Source organism: Ctenopharyngodon idella, chromosome 7 (assembly GCF_019924925.1).
Source record: "Ctenopharyngodon idella isolate HZGC_01 chromosome 7, HZGC01, whole genome shotgun sequence".
In the NCBI taxonomy this organism is placed as follows: domain Eukaryota; kingdom Metazoa; phylum Chordata; class Actinopteri; order Cypriniformes; family Xenocyprididae; genus Ctenopharyngodon; species Ctenopharyngodon idella.
The window spans coordinates 34,055,134-34,079,884 of NC_067226.1; the positions used below are offsets into that span (position 1 = coordinate 34,055,134).

At 36.9% G+C, this 24,751-nt stretch overlaps 1 protein-coding gene across 1 annotated transcript; it reads right to left on the reverse strand.

Moving 5' to 3' along the window:
* Positions 1-1,202: 1,202 nt before the first annotated feature.
* On the reverse strand, positions 1,203-23,711 carry fah (fumarylacetoacetate hydrolase (fumarylacetoacetase)). Its single transcript, XM_051900376.1, has 14 exons — positions 23,497-23,711; positions 22,845-22,955; positions 22,643-22,764; positions 21,910-21,959; positions 18,123-18,213; positions 15,246-15,343; positions 14,663-14,715; positions 9,076-9,175; positions 7,520-7,650; positions 4,011-4,086; positions 3,857-3,903; positions 3,179-3,280; positions 1,860-1,977; positions 1,203-1,751 (listed from the first exon to the last, which is right to left on the reverse strand). The coding sequence occupies exons 1-14, from the start codon at positions 23,659-23,661 to the stop codon at positions 1,675-1,677; spliced, it is 1,341 nt and encodes a 446-aa protein (XP_051756336.1). The 5' UTR covers positions 23,662-23,711; the 3' UTR covers positions 1,203-1,674.
* Between the last annotated feature and the right edge of the window lie 1,040 nt (positions 23,712-24,751).

Genomic DNA, 24,751 nt, shown 5'->3' on the forward strand with positions numbered 1-24,751 from the left:
CCCCCCAAAACAAACAAACATGGTACACATCCAAAAATACATGGTTGTACCCCAATAAATAAATAAATAAATAAACAAAACATGTCCAAAGTAGTACGTCTCAAAAATATGGGAGAAAAAAAAAAAAAGTAGTACCATGATGGTAAAAAAATCCAGAAAAAAAATCCAGAAAAAAAAAAAAAAACTGCTGTAAAATGGTAAATATGCTAAATAAATAAAAAATGAAAATATACATAAAATAAAAATAAAAAGTCCAAAATACATGGTAACACCATAGTGCACGTCAATAATATAGGAGAAAAAAGTAGTACCATAATGCAGGTAAATGGTATTTTGTAAATTAGTAATTCAGTCAATGATTTAAAAAAAAAAAAAAAAAAAAAAAAAATAATGGTACATGTCCAAAAAACAAAAGGTAGTACCATGGAATAGATCATAGTCCAAAAAATATTATTGTCATGGTACAATACAATAAATATGTTGTTGCCAAATGTTAAAATTCACAGAAATCTTCATTCAGATGACTAACCTGAAATATGAGCAATAGCAAATAACAAATGTCCAATTTAACAAGAGCCACTATTTATTGTTAAATCTTCCTGGTAATGTTTGACAGTGTCCGTGTGAGAGCATCGTTCATCGATACACACATCAGATCTGCTCCATCAGTAACATTCACTTCAGTCAAAAGCTTTGAAAGGCTCATTAATGCTGTGGTGATCCCGGTCAAAACCACCATCTGAGACAAAGAGCTCCAGCAGTGACCTGTCACTCAATCTCTCCCTTTGGGAGCATTATTTACTGTACCTGTCTGACAGTCCCGTCTCTGACAGCCAAACCCTGTAACTCCAAGAGAACAATGCTGTTTGAAGGTCTCATTTAATATGTCATGGAGTTAACAACAACAACAAACATTTTGTTGTAACAGAATTTTGCTTATACAAAGTCTGTATTTTTGTTCTCTTTTATTGCCTTCATTGCAACACATTCTGCATCCTTTGCAAAGAAGGCAATCCCATCCAAAAAATCCATCCAAGATGAAGCAAAGGAAATGATATTCATTCCATCAATACTAAGAAAATTCTATTATTAGTAATTACAAATTTAGTATTTTACCCAGTACTTGTGTGGTGTCATTAGCTCAGCAACATACATTTGTTTTAGGCACATTGTTACAAAATAAAAGCATGACTTAAGACATCTTAAAAGGAATCAGCAACTTTATTGAGTTATTTTTCAGTAACACAGAATAACAAACTATTCCATGTGTGTAATTTTTCCAGAAACTATAGCTGAACTGCAGAAATAATGACTGTTTTCAAACATACGGAACTGCTTTCCCATCATTTTCTCAAGATCACAAAAGTTATCTAAAGAAAACAAGTTTGACATTCACTTTTACATTTCAGCTCCTTCATTGTGATATTTAACACCCACTTTTAATAATCCAATCAGTTCTGATGGGCAAAACAAAGTCCCGTCCTTCATTTGTTCTTAATGAATTCTGTTTCACCCAGACATTCACCAGATTACAGGGGTAAAAAGAGTTTTACACTGATTTTAAAAGTCCTAAAGACCTTTAAACAGGTTTTAGGCAGGTTATGAATAATACTGTGGATGCCATGTGTTTTGTCTGGCTTACAGGAGGGAGGGAGGGAGGGACAGAGAGGTGCGTCACTGCTGCAGAGCAGGAAGGATCTTCCCCTCACACAGACCGAATCCCACTCTATAGCCGCTGCCCTCACAATAACCTGCACAGAGAGAGTTCAGATCCGTTATCACAGTTCTATCAACAGCTCTCAGGTAAAAACAATGGGATAAAACCCTCAAGCATGCACACACACACTCTAAAAGCCCACCTGAGAGAGTGACCTCGTCTCCATCCTTCAAAAAGGTCCTTGTCTCTCCATTGCCGAGGTCAATAGTCTTGGATCCCCTCCAGGAGAGCTCCAGCAGAGAGCCAAAACTCTCCGGATCCTTCGTGCACACAAACACAGCGTCAGTGCTATAATACAGCTCTGTGCTGAAATATGATAGTTAGTTTGTTCGGGTTTTTTTTATATACAGGAAATAAGAAAACTTGACTTTTTAATAATAATAATAATAATAATAATAATAATAATAATAATTATTATTATTATGATTAATAATTAAAAAGCATAAAGTTATAAGTTAAATGTTATATTATTTACTAAATTTAAGAGATTGAAATGATATAAAGATATAAATGTCTTACAGTGTATTTTTTATTATTATAATTATTGTAGACTTAAATTTAATAACTAGTTAATTATTATTTTACTCACAGAATTTAACAGATTGAAATTAAAGGTGGCTTCCAGTGTAGTTACTTGAATTAATTATTTTTTAATATATTTTAAATTATTATTAGTAATTATAGCAAAACTTGAGTTAATTATTATATAATTAACTAATTTAACAGACTGAAATAAAGTAAAAATATAAATGTGGCTTCCAGTGTAGTTAAATTATATTTTTTATTATTATTAATAAATATAGTTACATTTAATAATTAAAGTTAAATATTATATTATTCACTGAATTTAACAGATTAAAAAATAAAGACAATATATATGTTGTCTCCAGTGTAGTTAAATTAATTATTTTTTAAATACATTTTAAATTATTATCAATAATTATAGTACAATTTAATCGTTAATTATTATTATATAATTTACTAATTTAACAGATTTAAATAAAATAAAAATATGAACATCTTCCAGTGTAGTTATTTAAATTAGTACATTTTTGTATATTTTAAATTATTATTAATAACTATAGTTAAATTTAATAATTTAAGGTAATTGTTATATAATTGACTAATTTAACAGACTGAAATAAAATAAATATATAAATGTGGATTCCAGTGTAGTTACTTGCATATTTTTTTTGTATATTTATAATTATTATTAATAATTATGGTTAAATATTATATAATTTACTAATTTAACAGATTGAAATAAAATATAAATATAAATGTGGCTTCAAGCGTATTTATTTTAATTAATTAATTACATTTTTTTTTTTTTTTTTTTTTTTAAGGTCTCAGAACATATTTGTCTCTTTAGGCCCATAATGCGATGGCAGAATCATTGTTTCGAGTGAACTATTTCTTTAATATATTCCACATCAATGACATGCTCGCTCGCACACGTACCGGTCCGCTGATGGTGCCTGACGCCAGCAGGTCGCCCGCTCTGACGTTGCAGCCGTTGACTGTGTGGTGTGCCAGCTGCTGTTTCATGGACCAGTACATGAACTGAGGAGACACAACACGTTACATGCAGCGGCTGTCTATTACAAATAGAGAAAATGTCTTTCTCTGTGTGTGAAAGAATGGTGTAATCTCTTCTGTCTGCTGCAATGGAATGGTTTTTCCCAGAACCGATAACAGATAGATGGGGGTTCACTAAGAATGAATTGCTTTGTTTATTTGCACTGCACAGCCTGTGTTGTTTTAGTGCCTGATTCACTAATGGAGTTATGCAAATCACGTAATGGTGCAAAGTTGCAAATCTAAACTTGCATGGGGCAATTTCATGGCAAGATGCAAATCCACACATACACAGATGTATTTATGGAAAGAAAGAGACACCAAAAATAACTCCAGCTGGGATAAAAATAATCTCTATTGGGTTCAAAGGGTGATCAGAACATATTTTTGTGTAGTATGTTTGTCAATTCCTCTATGCATTTTTTTATTTTTTGCATATCTGGGGTTTTCCAGGGAAATTCATGTATAACCAAATGGATACAGTAACAGTTGTCAGTATGAGTTTGTTACTCTTGAAACAGCGATGTGTGAATGCAAAACAAATGCAAAACAATCTCCTACCTTAAAATTAGACTTGCAAATGGTGGCAGCCGCTTGCATCCCCTCACCTGGACAGATGAGAAATACATGAGGAAGAAAACAAGACTGAGCACTTAAAGGTAAAAAATGTCACACGTGCAGTAGATGCACAGATGTTACAGATGCTGACACACACCTTTCACAGCGACAAAGAGGTTGATATTGAACGTGTAGGGGTCATCGTGATGCAAGTATGGAAGAGGCACGGGGTCCTAAAATTATAAGAAAATAAAGATAAAATTCCCACCAAACATTAAAAGATTAGCTCACTTTAGAATTAAAATTTCCTGATAATTTCCTCACCCCCATGTCATCCAAGATGTTCATGTCTTTCTTTCTTCAGTTGAAAGAAAATGAAGGTTTTTGAGGAAAACATTCCAGGATTTTTCTCCATATAGTCAGTTTCAGTGCAGCTTCAAAGAGCTCTACATGATCCCAGCCGAGGAATAAGGGTCTTATCTAGAGAAACAGACATTTACTACAAAAAAATTAATAAAATTTATATACTTTTTAACCACAAATGCTCATCTTGCACTGCTCTGTGCCACGGATTACGTAATCACGTTGGAAAGGTCACGCGTGACGTAAGCGGAAGTACCGATCTGGTGTCTACAAAGAGAACGTGCAAAGACCAAGTCAAACGCCTTTTACAAAAAAAAAAAAAGGTAAAACAACAACAATTTTGAAGTTGGAGGAGAAAATGAGATGGAGTTTTTCACCACCTACGTCACGCATGACCTTTCCAACGTGATTACGTAATGCGTGGCGAATCGAAGAGCAGTGTAAGACAGGCATTTTGGGTTAAAAAGTATATTTTTTTTAGTAAATGTCCAATCGTTTCACTAGATAAGACCCTTATTCCTCGTCTGGGATCATGTAGGGCTCTTTGAAGCTGCACTGAAACTGACATTTGGACCTTCGACCTGTTGAACCCCAGTGAAGTCCACTTTATGGAGAAAAATCCTGGAATGTTTTCCTCAAAAACCTTTATTTCTTTTTGACTAAAGAAAGAAAGACATGAACATCTTGGATGACATGGGGGTGAGTAAATTATCAGGAAATTTTAATTCTGAAGTGAACTAATCCTTTAAGTGCACATCTTGGCCCGTATATGGAAGCAGAAAGGCATCGAGACACTTCTGCATTCAATGTTTGCATCAAGAGGTCAAGGTTTGCTTGGTCCCTGCTGTTAGATGCTGGAACTACATCCTTATGCGGGTAAAAAAAAAAAGTGAAATATTTGCTGTCCATGTTGAACCCCTGAAAAAAAACTGCATTCAAAAAGAAGCATCAGAACAGACCTGTAAGCCAATTTTGGGTGGCGACCCACCGACTGAGAATCACTGCATAAAAGAGAATAAAGCCTCATTCGCTCATAGTGGTTGAGTTTTTAATAGAAGAAAGTAGTAACTCAAAGAACAGCCTTCAGCACGACTCATTTCCTGCTTATATGCAAAGTCTGCACTCTGATGATGATGTGTCCGTTCCACAGAGCTGTAACAGGACTGTAAAGTTGAATAAATTCGACCATCATTTTTAAAGATAATGGGTTTGCAATGGCCCTTCCTGAGGTGCTAATCGGGTGCTTTGTCCAAAGCCTGTGTAGGCAGCATTTCAAAGGCAACACAAGCATTTTCTCAAAGAGCCGCTACAAAAGGTAGGCATAATTATACTGCCTTTTAAAGACACCCATCTGTTTTGCATGAAGAAGAGCCTTTTGTGTGACACACAGAGCTGAGAGATCCAAATCCGTCACTTATAGGGCTTTATTTGATAAAAAATACAGTAAAAACAGAAATATTATGAAATGTTATTACAATTTAAAAGAACTGTTTTCTATGTGAATATATTGTAAAATGTAATTTATTCCTGTGATCAAAGCTGAATTTTCAGCATCATTACTCCAGTCTTCAGTGTCACATGATCCTTCAGAAATCATTCTAATATGATGATTTGCTGCTCAAGAAACATTTATGATTGCTATCAGTGTTGAAAACAGATGTGCTGCTTCATATTTTTGTGGACACTGTGATACATTTTTTTCAGGATTCTTCAGGCCTTATTATAAATGATCTAAGCACATGGTCTGAAGCGCATGCCGCAGGTGTACTATGTCCGAATCCACTTTTGCTAGTTTAACAACAAAAAAAAATGGTCGGCGCGCCAGACCAATGGTCCAAAAGAGTTGTACCTATTCTCTTAATGAGTCATGGGTGTGTTTTGGGCGTAATGTGCAATAAACCAATCAGAGTGTCATCTCACATTCCCTTTAAAAGCCAGTTGCGCTCGCGCCATGGCGGATTCGCTATTTTGCAAGCGGAAAAACTGAACGCTTCTCAAGAGAGGAATCCTTTTATTTTCAATATTTGGCATGTTTGTGTGCTGCTGCACGTCCCTGTGTGTGTATCAAGCAGAGTGTACATGCGTTGTGCACCTGTCTATAGGCGCATATTACTAACGTGTCCTTTAACACACCAAAAAAAAAACTGTGCCATTGACTTTAGACCAGGTTTCAGTTGGTCAATGGTGCAGTTGTTTTCGGTTGCCTCAAAATAGCAACACGCCAACAATGCTCCTGTACACACCTCGTTTTCAGACCAGCACGCCCATGGACGAATAGATGTCCGCGAGTGCATTTGCCATTTAAACAATGTGACGCAGGACGTGAAAATGATAACTGCGTCGGGCTGAAACTAGCAAAAAACACTTGCATCGCGCCTGCCGTCGCATTGCACCGGGTGTATGATAGGGCCCCTACAGAAATGAAAGTAATCAAATGTAAAATAACACTGGATAGTTTTTATTGTACACATTAAATACAGAATAATGCTTACAATTAAAGTTACAAAAGTTATTCAGTCAAGAGCAGCGAGTGATTTTCTCTTTGTCTTTTGTTGTTTGATTAACATGACAGACAGCAGCAGGAATATTAGGCTGTTGTCACTTTAAGAGCTTATGCACAGATCCAATATACTGTTACACAACGTGTTTTCTCAGTTTTCTTCCAAAACTGACTGTGTTTACCTGAATATTCGGCAAGACGGGGCATTCTGACATAATTTTGTATGTATTTTACAGTTTAAGTGCAATAAACCATGAAATAAGTCAATTGGTTCTCGCAAGCTGTTTGAGAGGCAGCTTTATGAGAGCACCACTAATATAGATCAGTGGTGTATGCGCTTTTGGTGTGAGCGCAAACCTGCGGGAATGAATAAAATTATATACAATAGAGTGAGTGAGAGGAGGCAGGTGTGTCAATTCACCATCAGAGAGAAGAAAGAGTGAGAACATGCAGCTGGTATTGGTGTATCAATAATGCAGAAAATGAGTATTGGAACCCTTTCAGATATTTCAGTATCGATACATATCGAAATATTTTTGACAACACTACTTCAATGAATAGAAGGTTCAAAAGAACAGCATTTGTATGAAAACTACGTTACTGGTATGGCCTATATTATACATCTGCACTCAAATCTTGGCCAAAACATCAAAAATTAAATCTTCTTACATTGATAGCCAATGTATTGCGCATGCACAGCAGAGTTATTTTTAACTCATTTTAACAAATGAATTTCTGAATTTATAGTGTCATTTAATTGTTGAAATATGTATATTCTTACACTTAGAATTAACCCAATTTACCTGCACAGGATTGGGCTCAACAAAGGGCATCAGTGCTTCCATGGGAACAACCCAGGGTGAGATGGTGGTCCCAAAGTTCTTGCCCAAGAATGGACCTAATGGAACGTATTCCCAAGCCTGGATATCCCGAGCTGCAACATCAGAGAGAAAAAGACACTGTACAGTAAGTAACCTATACAAATCATGCACTGGCATTTGTGGCAGTGAGGTTTGCTGGGAAAAAAGAACACTACTCAAACTTTCACCAAAAACTGCAAAAATATAATTTGGTGCCTTTACCCTGTTGAAAACTCCTTAAATTTATGTGTCCTGAACAACTAGATTCATTAACATTTGAAATTTGTATGCCACCTCTTGAGATGTTAGCAGGATAAATTAATTGACGAGTTCTCACTGCTTTCTCTTTAAACTTTATCTCTTCTGCTTCTTGCCTGAATCTGGGAATGAATGGATCATTACTTGTGGTTTTTCCTCTTCCTTGCCTAATTCAATTAGTTTCTTCAAATAAAAAGTACAATTATTCACTGCACACATTACTATTCAGGCTGTGTTCCAAAACCTAGTGAGCTGCCTTGCTGTCTACAGCCTATGTAGGCATATGTGAGCATATGATCCCTTAAAATGCTGCCTATGTAGTTTACCAAGTTTTGCAGGAGAGCATAAAGAGCTTTATCTTAGTGATAAACTCTCCAAAACTACATTTGGTTCATTTAAGGAATAATTTATTGCAGCATAAATTCTCGCATTTCACCATAATGCATTACAGTGAAAAATAATTTAATTTTACAAACCAAAATTGCTTGGCAAAGTAAGTCTTCTAAAGCTTTTGTCCAGACAAATAAATTTGGTCACATTGAGCGAGATTATTGAATTTGAAACCTGCTTTTATAAAGTCTGCCGCCTCACAACACTGATATTCTTTACCCGTCTCATTTCTTTATTTATTCATTGCGCTTCAAATCCATTTTATCTGAAAATTGATACAGCCTTGAAATCCCATCCAGATTTTTCATGGCTTTACGCAGCAGAACAGATACCAAAGACACACTAATACACACCATTGAGACGTCATCGAGATATTCTGAGCTGTACTCAAATGAAACACAGATATCTACCCTTCTGCATAATTCTGACTAGAAGACATCTCGCTAGAAGACATGCAGCATTTCTGAGGAACGAGAACTGGGACTCGCTGCTGGAGAGGATGTAACTTTGGAGGAGAAAGAGAGGTTTTCTAAAGAAATGCAAGGAAAAAAACACTGATTGTAAAGTAAGGTTCGTAAGTAAGTAAAGTAGGTTAGTGCAGAAAGTAAGACTGGAATTACTGATGACTTGTTTTAGGCAGAATCGGTTCTTTCGTTTGGGAGAATTTAACTCCATTTATCTTCGAAACTTTGCAGACCACAAACACACTATATTACATGATACACAAACAGCGATATTACACACTACATCAAAGTTAATATCTGAAAAAGCATAACAGGGGGACTTTAAGCTTATATAACATCATATAAGATGATTTGGGAGAATATGTATTGCAGAAGAAAACATCTCACCACTCCAGTCGTTCATAAGCACCATGCCGAAGATGTGCTCGTGAGCCTTCTCCACTGGGATGGGCTCTCCCAGCTTGTTCCCTTTTCCCACAAAGAATGCCTGAAAAACAAACACAAAAACATCCTTAAAATTTGCATAAGATATTGCACCACATGCACAAAATATAACAATGACAGATTGCCCTGAAGCAGACAGCAAAACGTTAGTACAAGTATGTAGTACTTAATCTCAGTAGCATGTAAAAACATTTGTGAATGTAATTACCAAGATCCTCGGATCATTACGTGAAACCGAAACACATTTTATGGTTTTAGACACAAAGTGACACAAATAAATGACATTAATACATTTTGATTATTGCAAAGCCACTATAGACTATACTTAAGGGGGAAAGTGACAGTGAAAACATCTGGTGTGATGTGTATAAAAGCACAGTTTTTATTGTTGCGTAGAAAATTCAATTATTCAATATTTAGAGAAGAAACTGTGGGAAAACATGCCTTGACTATTTTAACTAGAGTTTTACTGACTTTACCTTTTGTAAAATGCAATAAAATCAAGAATCTGTGATTTGTTAATTCATTTAACCTTTATTTTCTGCACTTGTCATTGAGAGCATACTGTCATAATTTAGATATATATTTATATTTTGAAGGATTAGTTCACTTCAGAATTCAAATTTCCTGATAATTTACTCACCCCCAGTCATCCAAGATGTTCATGTCTTTCTTTCTTCAGTCGAAAATAAATTATGGTTTTTGAGGAAAACATTCCAGGATTTTTCTCCATATAGTGGACTTCACTGGGGTTCAACAGGTTGAAGGTTCAAATGTCAGTTTCAGTGCAGCTTCAAAGAGCTCTACACGATCCCAGATGAGGAATAAGAGTCTTATCTAGAGAAACGATCTGTCATTTTCTAAAAAAAATAAAAATTATATACTTTTTAACCACAAATGCTCGTCTTGCACTGCTCTGCGATGCGCCACGCATTACGCAATCATGTTGGAAAGGTCACGCGTGACGTAGGCAGAAGTACCGATCCAGTGTTTACAAAGCGAACGTCAAAGACTAAGTAAAACGGCCTTTACAAAAAAAGGTAAAACAATGATGTCAGATGATTTTAAAGTTGGAGGAGAAAATAAGATGGAGTTTTTCGCCCTACCGCGGTACTTCCTCCTACATCACACGTGACCTTTCCAATGTGATTACGTAATGTGTGGCACATCGCGGAGCAGTGCAAGACGAGCATTTGTGGTTAAAAAGTGTATAAATGATTATTTTTGTAGAAAATGACCAATCGTTAAGCTAGATAAGACCCTTATTCCTCGTCTGGGATCGTGTAGAAGCCCTTTGAAGCTGCACTGAAACTGACATTTGGACGTTCAACCCGTTGAACCCTAGTTTTCGACTGAAGAAAGAAAGACATAAACATCTTGGATGACATGGAGTGAGTAAAGCAGTGGTTAAAAAGTGTATAAATGATTTTTAATTTTGAAGTGAACTAATCCTTTAACTGACAAAAATACAAAGAAAAGGTGTTCAAAGTTTTCACTGACCAACTTGAGTGTATTTTGTAAATATAAACAAATTTTGATTTGATGGCTGCAACACACTTCAAAAAAGTTGGGACAGAGGCATGTTTACCACTGTGTCACATCACCTTTCCTTTTAATTACACTTTTTAAATGTTTGGGAATTGCGGATACTAATTGTTGCAGTTTTGCAAGTGACATTTTTGCACCAATCTCGTCTGATACAAGACATTTGCTCAAAAGTCTGTGGTTGTTGTTGTCTGATTCTCCTTTTCATGATGGGCCATACACATTCTCAGGCACATCCTCTCTACGGTGTAGAGTGTCTATGAAACCACTGTTTTAGCATGTACAGAATGATGTGTCTGGTGTCTTCTGGACCATCTGAGTGTGGGCTCAGAGAACATGACAGCATCTCTGTATAGAACTGATGTATAGATTTCTCTTTGCGTAACAGAGATTCGAGTTGCATCACCTCTTTTTTTCACAGTGTCTGAAACGGTTCGAACAAGGATCAGGTGTCTCTAAAACTGTTTCAGTTTCTTGATGCAGAGGTAGACGACTGTGTTAAGTGATGGTTTTCCAAAAGCACTCCCGAGCACATGTGGCTGTATTTAACACAGTAGCATGATGGTTTCTCATGCAGTGCCGTCTGAGAGCCCACATGGACTGAGATTTCTCTTGATTCCCTGAATCTTTTCATAATATTATGTACAGTAGATGCTGACCTACAGTATCTCACAGAAGTGAGTACACCCCTCACATTTTTGTAAATATTTTATTATATCTTTTCATGACGTGACAACACTGAAGAAATGACACTTTGCTACAATGTAAAGTAGTGAGTGTACAGCTTGTATAACAGTGAAAATTTGCTGTCCCCTCAAAATAACTCAACACACACCCATGTCTAAACCAGGGATTCCCAAAGTGTGGTATGCGCACCCCCAGGGGTACGCGAGCTGCCACCAGGGGGTGCGCGAGAGGAAAAATGTAATGGCGGTCTGTTTTTTTAAGTGGGATTTTTCCATACAATAAAAAAACATGAACAGTAAACATTTCCTTTGTAATCGCTTTTATTTTAAATAAAAAACTCTAATTCATTAGTTTTTGATAGAAACTTAGAAGAAGACAGCTACTGTCTTTTTCTATGCACTGCTCTTCTTTTATGCACTGCAGGCTAGGCTATATGCGTGCCAACTCGTTTCATTCATTCCATATATATATATATATATATATATATATATATATATATATATATATATATATTATAAATATGCTTAACTGGCTGAAATCAGGGAAACTGTCAAGTGGGACATCTTATGATAAAGTTGTTAGTCACGAAGGAGGAGAGGGACCAAGAGAGAGTGAGGATTTGGAGGCAACAGAGACGGAGAGAATAGAGAAAGAAAATGAGCGGGAGTCAGAAGATGCGCCGGAGGAAACTTTCGTTTGTAACTTCGTTGCAATTTAATTCAATGTACTGTCGTTCTAATTTCCATAACCGTTGTGTTATGATGATGACGATGCTAGCTCCACGGTCATTTAATAGGCCTATTGCTGCAATGTTTCTTTTACGCGGCTGAAAATAACCGTGCGTTTTTGTTCCTGAGCCTGTGTCTGTCACTCGTCCTCTTAAAAGTGGAAGCTTGTGCGTAGCTTTGTTGCATTATATTGAAACTTTGTTGATGTTGTTATTGTCATGCGTGTTCTGGTTATTTGCGCATGATTAAACATGAGTCTATATAGGGCGATAAAACAAAGCTTTGTTGCGTTTTTTTTTTGAAGTGGGGATTGGGGGTGCGCCAACCCGGTTGGGACATAGAAGGGGGTGCGCAGGAAAAAAAGTTTGGGAACCGCTGGTCTAAACCACTGGCCACAAAAGTGAGTACACCCCTAAGTGAAAATGTCCAAATCGGGCCCAATTAGCCATTTTCTCTCCCCGGTGTCATGTGACTGGTTAGTGTTACAAGGTCTCAGGTGTGAATGGGGAGCAGGTGTGTTAAATTTGGTGTTATCGCTCTCACTCTCTCATACTGGTCACTGGAAGTTCAACATGGCACCTCATGGCAAAGAACTCTCTGAGGATCTGAAAAAAAGAATTGTTGCTCTACATAAAGATGGCGTAGGCTATAAGAAGATTGCCAAGACCCTGAAACTGAGCTGCAGCACGGTGGCCAAGACCATACAGCGGTTTAACAGGACAGGTTCCACTCAGAACAGGCCTCGCCATGGTCAACCAAAGAAGAGTGCATGTGCTCAGCGTCATATCCAGAGGTTGTGTTTGGGAAATAGATGTATGAGTGCTGCCAGCATTGCTGCAGAGGTTGAAGGGGTGGGGGTCAGCCTGTCAGTGCTCAGACCATACGCCGCACACTGCATCAAATTGGTCTGCAAGTCTGTCATCCCAGAAGGAAGCCTCTTCTGAAGATGATGCACAAAAAAAGCCCACAAACAGTTTGCTGAAGACAAGCAGACTAAGGACATGGATTACTGGTACCATGTCCTGTGGTCTGATGAGACCAAGATAAACTTATTTGGTTCAGATGGTGTCAAGCGTGTGTGGCGGCAACCAGGTGAGGAGTACAAAGACAAGTGTGTCTTGCCTACAGTCAAGCATGGTGGTGGGAGTGTCATGGTCTGGGGCTGCATGAGTGCTGCCGGCACTGGGGAGCTACAGTTCATTGAGGGAACCATGAATGCCAACATGTACTGTGACATACTGAAGCAGAGCATGATCCCTCCCTTCTGAGACTGGGCCACAGGGCAGTATTCCAACATGATAACAACCCCAAACACACCTCCAAGACGACCACTGCCTTGCTAAAGCATGTCTCCAGACCTAAACCCTATTGAGCATCTGTGGGGCATCCTCAAACAGACGGTGGAGGAGCACAAGGTCTCTAACATCCACCAGCTCCGTGATGTCGTCATGGAGGAGTGGAAGAGGACTCCAGAGGAAACCTGTGAAGCTCTGGTGAACTCCATGCCCAAGAGGGTTAAGGAAGTGCTGGAAAATAATGGTGGCCACACAAAATATTGACACTTTGGGCCCAATTTGGACATTTTCACTTAGGGGTGTACTCACTTTTGTGACCAACGGTTTAGACATTAATGGCTGTGTGTTGAGTTATTTTGAGGGGACAGCAAATTTACACTGTTATACAAGCTGTACACTCACTACTTTACATTGTAGCAAAGTGTCATTTCTTCAGTGTTGTCACGTCATAAAAAGACATAATATTTACAAAAATGTGAGGGGTGTACTCACTTCTGTGAGATACTGTAAATACTTTGCAATCTTGAAAAGAAATGTGATTTTTGAATTGTTTGACAGTTCTCTCATGATATTTGGAGCAAAGTGGTGAGCCATGACCCATCTTTGCTTGCAAAGACACAGATGCTCCTTTTATTCCCAATCACGATACCCTCACCTATTACCAATTCACCTGCTAGTTGTGGACAAACAGTTCAAAATGGTTTGTGCCAACTTTTTTTGGAGCGTGTTGCAGCCATCAAAATCAAAATTTGTATATATTTACAAAATACAATTAATTTGACCAGTGAAAACATTGGAATTTTTTTCCTTGTACTTTTAAATAAAAGTTAAAGAGAATGAATAAATCACTGATTCTCTCTGAAATTTTCTGGATTTGGGATTGTAATTAAAACATCCTGAATCTTCAGTATTCAGCTACAATGGCTGTTCGGTTGAAATCATAGTTTATCAGTTCGAGCCTTTTAAGCCATTTCAAAGCAAATAAATGATTATTGAGATATATTGTAAATATCAGCTGCAAAACAATGAGACCTGCAGGGAGAAAGTCATAAATCAAGTGCAATTTAGGGAACATTTCCACTGAAAGCACATTCATTGTAAAGACATTTCTCTTGAGATTATGTGCCTTGTTTATATGAACAATGGGGAAGGAATGAGATCTATAAGTCTTTATTTCCTCACATCACCTCTTTGCAGGACTGAATCAGCAACAGCTTATGCTGACATGCTCAACTAATAAACTAATGAACTATATCACATAAAACATTAACTCACCATCTCTAACTCTATATCCAGCTGCTTGCTAGGTCCGAAGATGGGCGGCTGAGCTGAATCAGAGAAAGACAGAGAAATATAGTTATAAAACAAACAGATTTACAGCTGTTTTGATGGATATCACAGCAGAGTTCCTTACAGACTGAATTTACCTCAAATTTATAGTCCTCACTTAAACACATGTCAGATCCGTTCTCAAGTGAGGCTGTAATAATGAACGACGCGGGTTTGCTGACCAATGAAAGCAATCATTTAACGTAAATGAAAATATCAAAACAGCCCCATCATCACACTCCAAATGGAGGTTCCTTATGAAACACGATGCCATTAATCATTGCTATGATGTGTATAACACAAATAAAAAAATGCATGTATTGCGTTTTGTTAATGTGCTGACTTTGCTGTATGTTAATGCACAACACGTTATAGTCTACTCTGCTCTGATTGGTCAGATGGCCCATTTTTAATGACATTTTTAATTAAGTACAAGCAAACAGAAACAATTCATTTTATTTTTAATTGTATCAATTCTAAGCTACTTTGCAGCTGAATAAATCCAGTTTGTCCAGTGTCTTTTGTTTACCTGCGTCTGGTCTCATCTGTCCTTGAGGTCTTCTGATTGGTGTTCCAGACACCACCACAGAGGAAGCTCTCCCATGATACCCCACTGGCAGTCTCAGCCTAAAGGACAGGATAATATGTCATTCCCTTTAACACAACACATCATAACTTTCTATTTAACTTTCTTTCTTTTGTTCCAATCCAAAACTGTATGACTTTCTTTGTTCTCCAGAACATAAAAGAAGATAATGTGAAAAATGTTGACTTGAAAAATGTTCTTTCTGGGTGAACTATACTATTAAAAATCCTCTAATCATCTAAATATCTAATCTCAGCCTGTGACCAGCAACACCTCTCTCATCTACAGGTCGTGAAAGTAAAATAATCCGTTTAATGGAAAAAGAGCTAAGAGTAAGCTACAAAAACTGCCCAGTTTTCTGTAGTTTTCCACGTTTTATTATTTTATGCATTTATGGTTTAAAACATATTTCAAGTTTAATAAATATTAGCTGTTTACTGAAAATCTTTCTCTCTGGTCTTAAATCTCATTCTACACATTTGAGCTAATCAGAACCAGTTGTGCTTTATTTTTATTACACACACATTTTCTATAAATACACATTCGCTTTACCATATAAAAGTCAACTTTAAATTTCAGACCAAAGGCACATACACCAATCAGGCATAACATTATGACCACCTTCCTAATATTGTGTTGGTCCCCCTTTTGCTCCCAAAACAGCCCTGACCCGTCGAGGCATGGACTCCACTAGACCCCTGAAGGTGTGCTGTGGTATCTGGCACCAAGATGTTAGCAGCAGATCCTTTAAGTCTTGTAAGTTGCGATGTGGAGCCTCCATGGATCGGACTTGTTTGTTCAGCACATCCCACAGATGCTCGATTGGATTGAGATCTGGGGAATTTGGAGGCCAAGTCAACACCTCAAACTTGTTGATGTGCTCCACAAACCATTCCTGAACCGTTTTTGCTTTGAGGCAGGACACATTATCCTGCTGAAAGAGGCCACAGCCACCAGGGAATACCGTTTCCATGAAAGGGTGTACATGGTCTGCAGCAGTGCTTAGGTAGGTGGTACGTGTCAAAGTAACATCCACATGGATGGCAGGACCCAAGGTTTCCCAGCAGAACATTGCACAAAGCATCACACTGCCTCTGCCGGCTTGCCTTCTTCCCATAGTGCATCCTGGTGCCATGTGTTCCCCAGGTAAGTGACGCACACGCACCCGGCCATCCACGTGATGTAAAAGAAAACGTGATTCATCAGACCAGGACACCTTCTTCCATTGCTCCGTGGTCCAGTTCTGATGCTCACGTGCCCACTGTTGTCTCTTTCGGCGGTGGACAGGGGTCAGCATGGACACCCTGACTGGTCTGCAGCTATGCAGCCCCATACGCAGCAAACTGATGCACTGTGTATTCTGACACCTTTCTATCAGAACCAGCATTAACTTCTTGAGCAATTTGAGCTACAGTAGCTCGTCTGTTGGATCGGACCACACGGGCCAGCCTTCGCTTCCCACGTGCATCAATGAGCCTTGGCCGCCCATGACCCTGTCACCGGTTCACCACTGCAGACCGGGAACACCCCACAAGAGCTGCAGTTTTGGAGATGCTCTGACCCAGTCGTCTAGCCATCACAATTTGGCCCTTGTCAAACTCGCTCAAATCCTTACACTTGCCCATTTTTCCTGCTTCTAACACATCAACTTTGAGGACAAAATGTTCACTTGATGCCTAAAATATCCACCCACTAACAGGTGCCACGATGAAGAGATAATCAGTGTTATTCACTTCACCTGTCAGCTTAAGCATTTTTAAAAAAAAATCTTCTCTACATATTCGATCTCATGTCATTTTTCATACAAATAATAATGCCTTCAATGCAGGTAAATTCAAATCATTCTTGTTTTGGGTTTTTAAAATAATGTATCCAGTTAGGATAATACTTGAATTTAATAACGTTTTTATGTATGATCACCCCAAATTATCGTATTGTATGGTTTCAGTAGTAGTTTAATTTAATTTAATCATTTCACTGTATTAGATCAATAGGAAGCAACAATAGCACAAAACCAACATAAATTCATATCTTTCTCCTCTTCTGAAAAATGACATCAGTCAAGGTTTGTTGTATGAAAAATAGCAAAGGAAAAAAAAAAAAAACCCTTTTTATATTCAACATAAAAAAAAATGACTGCATACGGGTTTGAAGTGACATGAGGGTGAGTAAATATTGACAGATTTTACACTTCTACACCTATTTCACTTCAGATCTTCCTCCAAAAATCACCCAGACCACAAAACTCCAGCTCAGGCCTGCAGCTTTGAGACAAATGTAAATCAAACTATGGATTTTCCTCCAGGCTAATTCTCATTTTTTTCCTGAAGAGGTGACACGCGTTTGGAAAGGCCCAGTGACAGATTGACTGAGCTGAGGGAAACTTCAGGTGGGCGACTGAAATTAAATTTCAAAAAACTTCCTTTTCAATTTCCACACGAGTCCTTGTTCTGTCTCCAAGCGAATAACTCCCTCTCTGGGCCTTGTAAGTGAAAATGTGACAAGAAATACAGTTCTGTTTTGGAGGGAAGAGTTATTGCTAAAAGACGTTTTTCACAGCGAGCTGGAAAATGCGCAGGTGCATTATTTAGCCTGACAGGCGTATGCTGGGAAAGAATAAAGAGACTGTTTACGGGAATAACTTACAGGAACTTTGCCGGGTCTTTAAAACTCTAACGCATATGGTTGCTAATTTAAAAGATGAGTGAAATATATGAAGTCAGCAGGAGCTGGTGATGATGTGATTGTGTTTACGGCGATGTGATTGCTTCAGATGTTAGTATTTAAAAGGGTGAGGAATATTAATGGCCTGTCACGTACCAGTTGGGCATCAAGGCATTTTCTTTTCCACGGAACATTATTCCAACGTTGGTGGCATGATCTCTCGATGAGTAAAAGTCTGTGTAGTCGCCTGTTGGAGAGAAGGGATAATAAAACACGATGGAAAATGAGTAGGGGGTTTAATGAGGAATAAACGTAGTGACAGGAGTGAAAAATCACAATTTGTCCCTCCATGTTAGATTTCTGCTCAGTTTTTTCAGTGCTGGTATCTGTTAGATTCACTGTGCAATACAGTGAAGCAATATGTCAACCAAAAATTAAAGTTTTGTCATCAATATCTAATCCTTAACCCCCCCAAGCCCGCTCCTTCCCCAAGATCGCTTAGTGTGAGGAAATTTCCATTTATTTTTGTTATAATCGCTGCCTCCACTGTAGCTCTCAAATCTCACTGGCAATTTTCGGTTTGTAATTGGTCACTTGACAACTGATAACTAATGACATTCTGTATAAATTATGCAAATTCTAATGCGATGTTCCTAAAAGTGATTTGAGAGCTCCGGTGCCAAGGAAAAAAATAATGTTTCATAGAAGAAAGAAAATACAGAGATGGAATGACAGGACAAAATTTACAAAAAGTAAATGATTTACATTAAATTAAATTTATGAGTAACGTTTGGATGAATCATCCCTGTCACTCCTTTATCAAGCCATTATGAAACGATCTTTCACAAAAGGTTCCCACATCCAGAAACGTCTGATCTCTCTTCAAGACTCAGTCGATCTTTGACTTGTATTTAAGGACTCAGTTTGGCTATGTATCTGCAGCTATCTGTCCTTATTTATTAAAGGAACACGCCACTATTTTTGAAAATAGGCTCATTTTCCAGCACCCCTAAAGATAAACAGTTGAGTTTTACCGTTTTCGAATCCATTCAGCCGATCTCCGGGTCTGGCGGTAGCACTTTTAGCATAGCTTAGCATAGATCATTGAATCTGATTAGACCGTTAGCATCTCGCTCAAAAATGACCAAAGAGTTTCAGTATTTTTCCTATTTAAAACTTGACTCTTCTGTAGTTACATCGTGTACTAAGACCGACGGTAAATGAAAAGTTGCTATTTTCTAGGCTGATATGGCTAGGAACTATACTCTTTTTCCAGCATAATAATCAAAGAACTTTGCTGCCGTACCATGGCTGCAGCAGGCGCAATGATATTACGCAGCGCCTGAAAATAGGCTAACTTCCGTCAACATAACCAACGTGACCACGTGCTTGCACGATACTGTTTGATAGATACGGTTCAGAAGAGTCAAGTTTTAAATAGGAAAAATATCGAAACTCTTTGGTCATTTTTGAGCAAGATGCTAACGGTCTAATCAGATTCAATGATCTATGCTAAGCTATGCTAAAAGTGCTACCGCCAGACCCGGAGATCGGCTGAATGGATTCGAAAACGGTAAAACTCAACTGTTTAACTTTAGGGGAGTTGGAAAATAAGCCTATTTTCAAAAATAGTGGTGAGTTCCTTTAAAAGGTACACTGTGTAACCTTTGGCCCTCTAGAGGTTAAAAACAAAACTGCATTTTGCAGAAGTACATTGTTTTGGTTGTGCTTCGGCTCTGTGCAGATGTATATGATTATCCTAATGCTCATAAAACATTCACTCCTAGGCCTAAGAGATATAACCAGTTTAGATGGAAAGGATCTCAGACACTACTGTAGCGTTACCCATTAATAGACACAGTATTTCCATGCAAATAAACTCCAGCTCAGCGCTACAACAAACCCATAAAGACCCTTCACAATAGATAATGCTTTACAACGAAGCCTGTTAGAGAGCTACATTTATCTGTTCAATTAAACACCTTACTCACCTGTTAATAAAAATGCCATCGCATCACTTTTACAATATTTCAAATTTCTCAGTTATCACATCTCTGAAAAGCCGAGCCAATGTTGATTCTTGTTTTATTACGAGCTCTGTCTCGTTCTATCTTTGCCAGCAGACTCGGTGTTTGTTAAAAACGGGTGATTCCCTGGAGGTTGGAGATTTATCTGCTCCATGTCAATCTTTCTCACTCGTTGTGACGACTAACCTCTGCCACTCCCATACTAGACACAAGTAGCAACTTTACTCAATTTACGGATATAGGACTGTCACGATTCCTCGATTAAATCTGAATGCCCGATTTAAAAAAAAAAATCCTCGATTGCAATGTACCCATGTCAAGTAATTGGCAAAATACCGGAAATGGTGCACTCCATGGACAAGAATCCATGAATCGTATTTTTAGACCGTTTTCTAAGGCTGCACGATGTATTAAAACCATACTATAGCATAGTGCTATTGTGAATTCGCAAAGGCTGTGATTCAGTTAAAAAAATATATGCCCTGCGTGTTTAATGTATATGTGCTTTATTTATTTAGCGTTACATGCGTGTAGGTTACGTGCATCTCAGAGCGGTTCCTTCACAGTAAACGCTGCTCCACATGAACTGTTATCATTTACATGCGTCTCAAACTCTATCTCTACATATGCTGTGAGTTTGGGTTGCTTATAATGTTCATTTGGGAACACAATGTGCGCCATTTTATCAGACTTGTAAAGTAAATCATTTATAAACCTACGCCGACACAGGAGAATGTTTTTAAATATGCAAACTGTTAATCGCGATTTCAAAATAAAAGTTTAAACCTTCGCTCTGAGTTTGCATGTTTTGATGTCCACATGTTCTTGTTCATGAAATTACAGTGGTTGTAGCATTTCTATCGCAAAGAAGTGGCCAAATATTAAAGATTAAGTGAACATTTGAATTAAATGTTGTTTGGCCACTATTAAACTAGGAACTGATGCTGTAGTGTGTAACAACAAACAAGGCCGTTGGCGCCCTCTGCAGGTTATAATACATATGTACATTAGATGATTGTTTATATTATGTATATTATATATTTTAACAGTGTTGATCAGGTCTAAAATACAAACACTTATCATAGGCTTACCATAGTGAATCAGGGTAAGACAAAAAAAAAGTTACATAGTATACCTTCAGTTAACTGTGCTCTCAAATCAAACATATTCTTAAATAGTGCAAGAAAGAAAAGACCAATCAAATAATATGATGACAGCATTATTGTTAACATTTAGAATCTGATCAACATTCTATCAACCAGAATTTTTGAGGAAAATCAATATGATTAATAAACATACATAAGAAACATATACAAAAATAATACAGAAATAACACACACAAAAAACCAAGGCTGTAATCTTCTAGAACAGTGGATCTATGGCATGAGAAAGGGTTTTAAGGTTTCTGATTGGCTCTGACAGCTATAGTTATTGAACAGCGCACTCTAGTGGTCATTATGGAACATAACCATGAATGACACTAGTTTTATAACTAACATCCTAAAAACGATTCAATTCATACAGCATGAAAGTGTTGATTAAGTGGTATTCCTGAGTGCATGTTCTTCCAAAAAAAAAAAAAAAAAATCATCTTCAATAACTTGCTCTGCCTCTAAAACAACTTTAGTTTTGACATCACAAATCCATCTTGCGTTTCAATTCTTCACCATGTCATGATCCATCAATTACTTATGGATAATCTCGCCCTACATTTAATATCCTAGATTAATATTTTGTTTTATTCTGAAATATATGTTATAATCAAAGTAAAACAGTTGCAAAAGGAATTTCATGTTGACTTTAATCTAAATCAAAATTGAGAAGCAGAGTTGAAATTAAACATGAGTTATAGATGAAATATGGTTCTATATTATGGAAATATGGAGTTTCAGTATAAGACAGGCCATCACACTCACCTATCTCAGCTGGGAGATGCATCACTGCAGAACTCTGATGAACAAACGCCCTGGAGAACACACACACACACACACACACACACACACACACACACACATTGCTATAATGAACTTTTCTTCAGCTTCTCTTCTAAAAGTCAACTCCTGATTTAAATAACTTAATATTAAGTAAATAATAATAAAAATAAATAATATATACAATAATAAATTAATAAAAACCCCTAATCTAAATAATTTAATATTAAATTAATAATATAAAATGTATTATTAATGATAATAATAATAACAAATAATAGATCAAATAATCAATTAATAAAAACTCCTTATTTAAATAACTTAATATTAAATAAATAATATAAAAGTAAATAAATAAATAATAATAATATATAAAATAAGAAATGAATAAAAAAACTCCTTATTTAAATAACTTAATATTAAATTAATAATATAATAATAATAATAAATAGTATATAAAATAGGAAATTAATAAAAACTCCTTATTTAAATAACTTAATATTAAATGAATAATATAAAAATAAATAATAATAATAAATAAATAATATATCAAATAATAAATTAATAAAATGCATACTACTGTGTAAAATGTTTAATGTTGCATAATGTGTACTGTTTTTTTAAATTATAGGCCATATAGAGTGCATAATAATAACTTAGTAATATGCAGTATAAAGTACACTAGTGAATGGACTCCATAATGTGGGAGGGATTTTACCGGCTCCTTAAACTGACGTCATCACGCAGCGTGGACTCGTTTGCAGCCAGAAGCATCTGGAGGCACTTTCTTGCTTCTCTCCAAGCGTCATAACCCAGAGCCATAAACGCATTGAGGGTGGGCTTTGATGAAGAGGAAGAAAAGTGTAAGCATGCAGAAGAACACATAATATTTCATACAAAGCTGAAGTGATGAAGCTCACCTGCTCGAATACATCCTTGTGGGGCCCAAAAGCTGGTCCATTGAAGAGATGCTTGATGACACTAAGGTCCAAAATTTGGTCTCCAATGGCAACGCCGATTCTGTGCCTGGGCTGTTATATCCAAATATGTTATACAAGTTGAAAAGGATCTTGTGACTAGAACATTCTTGCATCAAATTCAGAATGTCTTTGGTTTTCAGCAGCACAAAAACCTGATTTTACCAAGTACAACATTGGAATCACCAATCAAACAGATTTGAGGTAAAAGTTTACAGTTTATGTCACGTTTACAACCAGTGCTTCTATATTAGTGTTATTTCCCTCTGATTTTAGGTATAATTTATGGGCAGTGTTAAGTTTAGGAGATTTGGTTAGGATTAAGGTTCGTTTTTTCAGGATCAACAAAATGTGTTTAACTAATTTGGTGAAATCAGGACGTGTCTTTTGTTGACAGAGAGGGTTTACTGATTTCACTGTGCTCTCTGACCCTTGAAACCAACTGTGTCCACACAGGATTGCAGTGAAGTAATAATATTCCAAGAAACATCATTTAGTTTTATAAAGTTAAACACACTCTCATTACATAACAAGACTTTATTAACTTTAACCACACATACTGTCATTCTCAGGATTGAATAAACCGTGTACTTACATTATCCGGCGTGGAAAAAACTCCGTAAGGCAAGTTGTGATAAGAAAAGTCACTTTTCTCCTCAACTTTAACGAAAGACATTTTGAAGTTGCAGTGATACTCTGAAACACTTCTCAGAGTAAACAACAGCGCGAGTAACTTCTTCCAGATGCCCAGTTGAGACATATGAAAGTTGCCGCCTCACGTGTCGAAGCGGCGAGCCAATCAGAGACGCCCCCTTCTATCCTCCCTACGTCAAGTACGCTTCGTCTATTCGACATGACTCAGCAGAAAAACACCAACCACAGAATCTGAAGGAAAGACTTTCTGGCTCAGCTGGGATTTAAAGTTGTGAGGAGACAGTGTGCATTATAGAGAATAATATTTGAGTAATTTACAGTTGGTTTGATACCTTTAGGCCAAACAGTGTTGAAGTTTAATGGGTTTACGCTATTGCATACATTTAAATTTCCAAAATTATTATAAAATATGTGAAATGCTAATTCTAAAAACAGCCTTATGCAATAAAAGGGATATTTTTCTGGACATTTTACCATTAGTTTGATATCATAATGTCATATAGTTAAACTGTTTAATTGATATTATATATATTATTTGTTAAAATTAAGTGCTATGCAAAGGACATTTGTTTATGCATGTCTGAGTTGGTTTGGGCTGAAAACATAAAATGTGCAGAGTTTAATGGGTATGAAACCGATTGTTTAACGAATGTCAAACGTTGAACTAACTTTACCGCACAAAACGTGGATATAACAACGTATGCACTGGGTATATAGTCAAAGTCACTTTCTAAAGGCTTTGATAAATCTGTTTAGCCTATGTGGTGAAATTTTTCTGTCTTACAACAACTATAAAACATTGTTCAATGTATTGGCAGAAAAACAGTTGTCTTTATAACATTCAATTCAATTCAGTTCACATTCATTTGTATAACACTTCACGATACATATCGTTTCATAGCAGCTTTACAGGAAATGCATGTCAACATTACAATTTAGAGTTATCTGTTATCAGAGGGGACTGTGTCCAAATTATGTAGTTTCAGAAATGTACATATATAAATCACACAGTTAGCTAACAATGTAATAATTTGATGTAGAAACAATGAGCTCATTAAAGTAATATGTGTTAAAAATGATTAGGATATTAAGCAATATTTGGAATAGTGCATGCTGATCCAGAGTTTGTGTCATCTGAAGTCCTCGCTGAGGTTGGGGTCTTCTCTTCACAGGTGTTCCTTCTACAAAGGATTGCA